This window comes from Hyalella azteca, unplaced genomic scaffold (genome assembly GCF_000764305.2).
Source record: "Hyalella azteca isolate HAZT.00-mixed unplaced genomic scaffold, Hazt_2.0.2 contig15263, whole genome shotgun sequence".
Taxonomy (NCBI): domain Eukaryota; kingdom Metazoa; phylum Arthropoda; class Malacostraca; order Amphipoda; family Hyalellidae; genus Hyalella; species Hyalella azteca.
In genome coordinates this window covers 115,249-125,239 of record NW_025945120.1, presented here as the reverse complement: position 1 = coordinate 125,239, position 9,991 = coordinate 115,249, and the positions used below count along the sequence as shown (strand labels likewise).

The 9,991-nt window shown below is 38.3% G+C and overlaps 1 protein-coding gene across 1 annotated transcript; it reads right to left on the bottom strand.

The window, feature by feature from the left end:
• Positions 1–474: 474 nt before the first annotated feature.
• Positions 475–8,239, bottom strand: LOC108682976 (the record flags this gene model as incomplete). Its single annotated transcript, XM_018172248.1, has 4 exons — positions 8,083–8,239; positions 7,100–7,351; positions 4,108–4,374; positions 475–738 (listed from the first exon to the last, which is right to left on the bottom strand). Coding segments are annotated over exons 1-4 (940 nt in total), but the record flags the coding sequence as incomplete, so codon positions are not given.
• Positions 8,240–9,991: the final 1,752 nt, after the last annotated feature.

The following is a 9,991-nucleotide window of genomic DNA, read 5'->3' as shown; positions in this document are numbered from 1 at the left end:
ACAAAGAAATTTAACAGGCCGTCAGTTACCGTACAGACAAAGAACTTACGACGCACACAATAACTGTCATGACGGAGAAATTTACGACGCTGTCAATTACCGTAGTGGCAAAAAATTATGCCGTCCTCAGTTGACGTTTTGACGAAATTTATATTGAACTTTACAATTAATTTATCGTCGAAGAAATTAATGGCGCCATCAGTTACCGTTGCGTAAAAAAATATTACGACGACGCCAATTGCGGTTACAAAAAAAACTCGTAAGCTTGTCAATTGAAGTAGCGGCGAAGCTCTTCATTTAACTATTTGCAGCTATTCATACCTTGGTCATATAATATCTGCATTCATGGATTTAGTGTTATTCTCTCCATTTAGCAAATGGAAGAAAATTGACATGTATGATAAACTTTTAATGACAAAATTAGATGAAAATGAAGTTGCAATTGCATAATTTATCATAGATAGCGAATGCTACCTGGATCTGTGATGTACGGCAAGTCCGTTGAGCATCCGGCGTCGGTTTCATCGGCGCAGTTCTTGAAATAGAGGGTGAACGTCAAGTCAGTGCAGGGCGGTACATCATAAGTAACTGTGGTATCCGTTGTCACTGGGTATTGAATGCTGAGGTCATTCACGCTGATTCCATAACAGTATGCGTCAGGGCACACGGCGGTGAAGTGAACATCGAAGGATTGGTGCAGATTTACGTTGTCTACAGTGAACGAAGTAATATCCGGAACTGAAACAGATAATTTTCGGTTATCAAACAATTTTGTTTTAAATTGATCAATGACATTCATGTACATCTTATATGAGACACATAAGGCACGTGCACTCTACAGCAATTGTTTGATTAGTGTGGGCGAAGTTATACCCTGAACGATGATAACATGAACGATTATATGCACTATAGGAAACGTAATGCTGAGATTCGACTCGTTCGAATATTTTTCATGAAGAGAAAGCAAATAATAAATTCGTGTTCTATTATTAACACATTTTACAAACTGTAACTAAAAACCGATGGAAAAACATGGAGTTATTGCTCTTCTTGTGATTTTCAAGTTCATGGTGTATTTTTGCCGAAAGTTTTATGCAATTTTACATCCTGAGAGGAATTTACGATTCAATAGAATGATTACACGTGGAAAAACTAAAACTTCGAGTAATGAACATACAATCCAACGCCAAAAAACGAATTTCTACCATTTCACCCCTATTTTATTACCACGTTTTTCTTAGCTCGCTTCCGTGTCCCTCTGTCTGTCTGTGATGATCAAATCTTGCAATCGATATTTCACCAACTTTCCCGCTAGCTAGCACTCTGAAACTTTTAGGGAAGCTCAGCTCCCGATAACAATACAATAATCAACAATTTGTTGCACGTTTCCAGGCGTATTTATTACCGAACCTTCCTTTATTACAGCCACGCACCCAGATAAATACGGGAACAACAATGTATCCCCTCGAATACAATTTTCTACAGAACTTCGAAAAGAATTTTCTTTCATGCATTTGCGTGGCCAACTGAAATAAAATGAATATTATGTAGGATGGTTGACCTTTTTGCAGTAGTTATAAACTCTAAAGGAACTCACAAGCAGGGGTTTGGGAACCTTTAAAAGGCACGTCAAATTCGAGAGGATATTCGTGTTTAGACTGCGTATATCGATGATACGTTTCGTATCATCGATACGTACGTCAAGTCAAGTAAATTGGCTCGCAACAACATTTTTCATGTGTAGCAACGGACTAAAAAGGAGAAAATATAATACTTAAAAAAACTAAAAAGTAGAAAATAAAATGTATAAAAAAAAATTTTAAAGACCACGTTTTTCATGTGGACTCAAAAGTAGAAAATAATTTTACGGCAGCTACTGATCTCTGTTTGCCTTCATTCTCTTGGTCTTTTGTATTTTAGTTAAAATATTTTACAACATCTAAAACAAAAAACGTGGGGCGCATATGTATTTAATTGTTTGGTGATTACTTGACATGATGAATATGATGGTTCATTGAACATTTGATAAGTGTATTGCTGATATATCTGATTTGAGCAAACTTTGTTATTTACTGTTGGTATATTGATTTATCATGTTTCATCCAATATAGGTAGTTTGAAATGTGTATAAGTAATTCAAGCAAGTAAAGATATGAATCATGAATAACGCAGGTCAGGGTATGTGAAAATTTTAAAAGAATCAAATTTTGAGAATTTTAAATGAACGCTTGGACTATATCTAATCAATTTAACAGGCATATTAAGACATTTGAAAAGAAAATGCATTAAGTATCTAAATAGTTCACCATTAAATAGCTCACTATCAAATCAAAGGTATATGGAGTAACGAATAGTGATAGAAAAATTCGAAATAGTGGTTGAATTCAAAATTGAAATTAAGGCATGCCTAAATTCATCGGCGCAGTTCTTGGCATGGAGGGTGAACGTCAAGTCAGTGCAGGGCGGTACATCATAAGTAACAGTGGTATCCGTTGTCACTGGGTATTGAATGCTGACGTCATTCACGCTGATATCATAGCAGATGTCGTCAGGGCACACGGCGGTGAAGTGAACATCGAAGGATTGGTGCAGATTTACGCTATCTACAGTGAACGAAGTAATATCCGGAACTGAAAAAAATAATTTTCGGTTATCAACCAATTATAGTAGTATTTATTTTATGGTATTCTCATACTTCATAAATGAAATACATCAGACGAGGGCGCTCCATGCACAACACTGTTGGATCAGTTCGGGCGAGTTTGTTCGCTGAACGATGATGGCATGAACGATTATGCAGTGGGAGAGGTAATATGTTCAGTTTCGTCAACGGTCAAATATTTTGCACGAGATGACAACAAGGAAGGCACTCATCTACGATTATAGGCGAATTACAAAAAATTATAACTAGAAAAATTTTGGGAAAAGATGGAGTTGGTCGAGTTCCACTGATTTTTAAGTGCATACCATATTTTAGCATTTATTCATATGTAATTTAACATATGAAATGTAATTTACGATTCATATGCATGATACGGAACAATTTTTCTTACCGAAAATTGACTTCACTGAAATTTCAGGCGTTGAATATGCAATCTACCACCAGAAAGAGAATTTTTACAACTATGGAACGCTGAACTGCTATACAAAATTATATCATTTGTTGAAGCCAGGCAAAGAAAACATTTCTCATACCAATACAAAAACCGATTCCCTTGCCTGCCAACTACTGAAGGCACCAAGAACTTCACGACGATAGATATTATCGCAGTGACACAAAGAAACTTCTTAACGACGCAAACGAAGAATTTTACAGCGACGTCAGTTACCGTAGAAGCAAATAACTCCACGACAAATTAATGACCAAAGCGACAACGAATTTCATGACGCCATAGATTACAATAGCAATGAAGAGCATCACAAGGCCGTGAATTGCCGTAGCAACAAGAAACTTTACGACGACGTCAATTTCTGTTGCGGCAAAAAGTTTCTACGCAGTTTATTTCAGTATCGTGGGATATTTTGACGGCGCTGAAAATTACAGTTTAAAGAAGAAATTCGCAATGTCGGCTTTTACCGAAACGAAAAAGAACTTACCGACGACGAAAATTATCTTAGTGACATAGAACTTTAGAATGACATCAGTTACCTTAGCAGAAAATCGCTTCACGACGACATCAATGATCAGAGCGACAAAAGCATTCAAGACGCCATAAATTACTCTAGCGACAACGAGCTTCACAATGCCGAAAGACGTCGATTAAACCACTTAACAAAGACGTCGATTAAAGTAGCGGTGAAGCACTTCAGGACGCACACAATTACCATAGTGACAAAGAACTTTACGACGACGTCAAATACCAGTATTTCAAAAATAACTTTAGACAAGACTACGTATAATTGACGTGGTACAAACTACAAACTAAAAGCCTTTAGCAATTTGCAGTTAGTCATGCCTTGATCTTGGATCTTCATTAATAGATTAGGTTTTATTCCCTCCAACTAGCAAAGGCAATAGAATTTGTCATGTTAGACAAACTTCTAATAACAAATTTGGATGAAAATAAAGTTGCATTTACATTATACATAATAAATTGCAAACTCTACCTGGATCTGTGTGGTACGGCGACAAGCTCGTTGAGTATCCGGTGTCGGAGTCATCGGCGCAGTTCTTGGCGGAGAGGGTGAACGTCAAGTCAGTGCAGGGCGGTACATCATAAGTAACTGTGGTATCCGTAGTCACTGGGTATTCAATGCTGACGTCATTCACGCTGATTTCATAGCAGTACGCGCCAGGGCACACGGCGGTGAAGTGAATATCGAAGGATTGGTGCAGATTTACGTTGTCTACATTGAACGCAAAAATATCCGGAGCTGCAACAAATAATGTCCGGTTATCAACCAAGTTTATTTTGATTTATTAAATTTTATTCAAACTTATCTTAAATGAAACTGATCAGACGAGTGCGCACTACAGAAAACACTTGCTTTGGTTACAGTGCGGGCAGGGTTGCGCGCTGAAATTTACATTAAATATTTCACACTAGGAAAGGCAATGAACAGGTTCGACAACGATAAAATATTTTTCATAAAATTAAGGGAAATATGGTACTCATCTACAATTATGAACGAATTCCAAACATTCTAACTATAATACTCTTGGAAAAACACAGATTTACTGGTCTTCCCATGATTCAGTTATATTTTTGCCGAAATTCTCGTATAATTTTACATTATGAAGTGAATTTGCTATTCTTCAATGACAACATGGAAGAATTTTTCTTTAATAGAGATTTTTTCCCTTTTATTTCAGGCAATTTACACACAATATAATGCAAAGAAAAAATTGTCAATTTATAATGCAATATTGCGATAAAGAAGTATATTATTTGTTAAAAAATGCCAAATATCAAATATTTTAACAGCAGTCAATATAATTTTTTTGCCCGCCAACTACCGCAGGGACAGAAAACTTCACGACGACCCAAATTATCTTAAAAACAAGAACTTCATCCCGACATCAATGACTGCATCGACAATGAACATCACGACGACATCATTTAGAAAACTTCACGATTCCCTCAATTACCCAATCAAATTTGGACTCTACTTTAACCCGGTCGAGTTTCTTGTTCCATAAGGGGCCGCCCCAAAGGACAGACAGTCAGCTTAGAGGTGACTCAGGCGCCTATCGGCCACATAACTGCAATCAGCGGCGAAATAGGAGCCGATTGGGGGAGTCGATATCCCGATAGGCCGAATATACCTAACCAGACCGAAAAAAAATTGCTGGCAAGGCCCTGTGGTTAGACGCTGTTATTTTAGTAAGCAATGGCCATCTCCCGCTCATCATATGGCGTCGTTGTTTGTACACGCGTACGTTTGTCAAGGCATACGATGGAACGAAATGAAAATTGATTTTACTAATTACGTAAGCTACGTAAGCTTACGTGATGTAAGATTTCATTAATTATAGGAGAAAAATATCAATTTATTTGGCTACCTTTAAAAACCACAGGATGCCTGAAGACATGGAAATATGATTAAGGGGTGCAAGAGCAGGAAAATACTTGATAAGTACGTGGCAGTAAAGAAGTAGTGCTTGTAGCTCCAAGAGATAAATTTCAAATTCTTATCATAACATACATAACTAATATGTAAGCTGTTAATTGGCAGAAAAAGCAACAGATGATGTCAGTTTAGCATTCATGGCCTACAAGTATTTTATTATATGTTCATGTCGCTGTGATTTGGGATAAAACTGCTCAATATTGTGATGCCAGTGCATTGCCTGATAACAAGCATTGAAGAGTGTACCTTCGGTTATTCAAACAAGGTCTACAAAATTTCAATATTCTCAGGTGAGGTTCACAATTGCTTCAGGAAATTGTTCATATCTAAATTATGATACAATTGTATCTTAATTCAGCGTTGGCGAATATTGGAGAATTTCAGGTTCTAATGAACGTTGAATAAAGTTTGGCTTTTTGCAATGTGGGAGAAGTTTGAACGCCCGTGAATGTATGAAAATGTTGAGCGCTGGTGAATGTTGAAGAATGTTTGGCTGTGGGTGACGTGGAATGATGCCCCTGAAAGTCTTAATTACTAATTTTATTACCGGTTCAAATTAGCCAGTTGCTTCCTTATGCATCGGTGATACATTTTCTTTTATGTTTTTCGTAATATTCTTTAGGACAATATTCGAAAAACAACTTATATTATAAAATCCCCCCCATCCTCCCTCCCCCTTTTTTTGGGGGGGGGTGGGTCCGTTTCCACATTCGAACACGTCTGCCAAATTAAGTGTCAGGTCAGGCGCTCCTCAGTTGCCCCACAGCCATTAGGGTACTCACGTATAACGACGCCGATAATTTTGTATTGATGACGAAATTGACGACGCCGGGACTTATCATAGCTACAAATAGGTTCACGACCGTGTCAATGAACGTAGCATTGAAGAGCTTCGTGACGCCGTGAATTAAAAAGTCATTAAAAACTTGAGTACGACGTCAATTGCCACAACGACGAAGAATTTCTCTACACCGTCTACAACGAGACAAAGGAATTCTTTGACAAAGCCAAAGAATTCCGCGAAGCCGTAAATTCCCGTAGAGACAAAGAACGTCACGACAATGAAATTTGACTTGCTTCCAGCTTCAGACATTTCTGATTATCTGCATCCAATTATGTTTTTTGTGTATCAACGTTCATGTACTTGGCACCACCCATCAAGCAGAAAGAAAAAATTGCTAGTTTGACATAAACTCTTAATAACAAATTTAAACGAAAACAAATTTTTAATTACATGATTTATCAAAAAAAGTAGAATATACGAGTACCTTGGCTTTTGTGGTAACTCAACAGCACAATGAGGACAGCACAAACACACTCACGCCAAACTGGGCCGAAATAACCAACACAAAGGCACAAAATGCAGTGCTTTTAAGACAAAGTCTCACTCAGAATTAAATCAAATAAATCTCGGACATTATTACCAGAATTCAGAAAAAAACTAAGATTTTTTCCTGGCATTATTCTAAAACTTCCACCTTCCACCTATATTTAGCTGAAAATTTCTAGCAGTAAATTCAAAGCTCACCACTAGGAATGGTGGTCCTAAACGTCTTTGACGCTCCAACAACTCCTCCGTAGGATGGGGTTAGACTGAACGTCATTGCTGTGCAGGGTTTTACGTTGTACGGAATTACGTCGCCGGACTTAACAGCACCAATGCTCCTACTCCCGACTTTAAGGCTGAAAGTGAAGTATGCTGAACAGGCAGCGATGTATTGCACCTTGAAGTTTTGCCCAAGATTGAAGTCACTGGTCCAGAAGTTGTTTATCACAGTAGCTACATGAAACAAAGAGTCATAAGTTTTATTTTCATATCAAAGTCAAATTTTTAAAACTGGTAAGAAGCCTACAAACGTATACGTTTATTCTCAAAAACTAAACTCGACTGCATATCTATGAGGTAGAATTTGTGTATGCTCTTCTATGATTACATTACACTTTTTGTTACATTTGTTATCATTATATAATTATATCTCTAATTACATTTGTGATTAAACTAATAACATGGCAGAGAAGCCAAGTGGGTGAAATTATAAGCCCCAAAAATTTATGCAGCGTGCTGCGGGTTTGATCCGAGCTAGCTACAAAAATTATGGTTGAAATTTGAATGATGGCCGATTGGTTGAAACATTAACTTTGGTGCAGTGAACTACGGGTTCAAATGCCTAGCTGGCTATACAAATTCTGCGAGGTGTAGAGTCATTGTAATGCAAAATTAAGCCCATTTTACACCTAAACTATAGTCAATAATATTATTAGTAATAATATTAATAATTCTAGGGGTTAACACTGGTTAACTAAATGAGGTTGGCACGAGTGATTTTCCCTAATTGAACGCTCTCCCTCTGAAATTCGTTGGAGATAGAAGCAATTTTTATTTTTTTTTTGTATTGGAACCATTTTTTTCTGTATGCGGTTGCATTATTTTGTAGTTATTTCTATGTAGTTATTTCTCTTTATAAAAATTATATATATATTTTTGTTGTAATGTGACCTTAATACGCTCACCTGGCAACGTAAATGCGGAGACCTTGACGCTTGAGGAGAAAATGTTCACGCTGGGATTGGGTGCGGGATTGAAGGTCGGGGCCGGCCACAGGTTCCATGCGTAGCATATATTGTTGGGGCCGAAGTAGTACGAATTGTACGCTGCGGCATCAAACATGAGGTAGTATGAGCAGGGGAACGAATTGTACGCTGTGGCATCAAACATCAGGTAGTATGAGCAGGGGAACGAATTGTACGCTGTACATCAGGTAGTATGAGCAGGGGAACGAATTGTAAGCTGCGGCATCAAGCATAATGTAGTATGAGCAGGGGGAACAAATTGTACGCTGCGGCATCAAACATCAGGTAGTATGAACGGTATTTCGAAATGTATTAAGGACATGAATGTGACTGAGTCATGGTCATTTTTCAAGGACACGGTTATGTCTGCAGTTGAAGTGTGTGTACCTAAAATTAAGCTTGGTGGAACCAAAAAAACTAGGTGGATGAACAGTACAGTTTTAGCTAAGCTGAAAACAAAGAAGGAAGTCTACCATCATTATTTACAGACTCGTAGCGATGCTGACTATTACCTATACGCAAGAGCTCAAAATCAAGCTTAAGAAAGCTGTCGCACCGCAGTAAAAACTCTCGAAAAAAGTATTGCTAAAATGCAAAAAAAAATAACCCAAAAGCCTTCTATTTGTACGCTAGCTCGAAGTGCAAGTTGAAGGACGGTATTTCTGATTTGAAAGTAGATCAAAGAAAGATATCATCTGATGAGGGCAAGGTTCTAAATTAACAAGTTTAGAAATACAAGAAGAAGAGGTTCTCAAGCGCCTTATCGCTGTAAATCCAAACATGTCATGATGACCAGACGGTTTCCACCCCAGATTACTCAAAGTGTTAGCAACTGTCCTAGCCGGCCCTCTGATGTAATTTTTCCGAAAAACTTTGAACGAAGGGACCATGCCGGCTGACTGGAAAGAAGCTCAAGTGACACAATGGCTCAAAAAAGGTGACAAAAGCTGCCCGGGCAACTATCGCCCTGTCAGTTTGATAAGCGTCGTTTGCAAGGTACTGGAATCTGTTGTGAAGGATCGATTGTTAGATCATTTGACTGCTAATAATCTCCTATGAGACTGTCAGCATGGCTTTATTGCCGGGAGATCCTGCACCACTAACCTCTTGTCTACTCTGAACGAATGGACCCGCCTGCTGGACGAAAGGGAGCCAGTAGATGCAGTGTACCTAGATTTTGCCAAGGCATTTGATAGCGTCCCACATGAGCGGCTGTTGCGTAAATTTAAGTCTTTGGGAATTGAGAGTTATGTACTCAAATTGATCAGAGATTTTCTAGTAGGGAGGCGACAACGTGTCAGTATTAATGGGTCCGTATCAGACTGGGATTCAGTGCGCAGCGGCGTTCCACAAGGAAGCGTTCACGGGCCTGTTTTATTCGTTGCGTTTATAAGCGATCTGCCAGAAGCTGTGTCTAGCTTTTGCTCGATGTATGCTAACGACACAAAAATTTTTAATACAGTGAAGAATATGTCGCAAAAAGTACAGTTTCAAGGTGATCTTGACAGGCTGGTTGACTGGGCTGACAAGTGGCAGCTGCGTTTTAACGCTCGCAAATGTAAAGTTATCCACCTTGGCAAGAATAATGAACAGCAAGAGAAGAAGACACGGTTGCAACGAGAGGACACGGTTGCAAAACGGTATGAGAAGACACGGTTGCAACGACAGAGTAATGATGTCGAAGTCGGCAATGGAAAAAAAATTTAGCAGTTAATATCGACAATGAGTTGAAATTTTCTAAGCGTATTTAAGGTCAAGTTAATAAAGCCAATAAACAACTTGGACTGATCAGACGCTTTTTCGAGTTCATAGATGCAGAAGCGATGAAGCAGTTGTTTGTTGCTGTCGG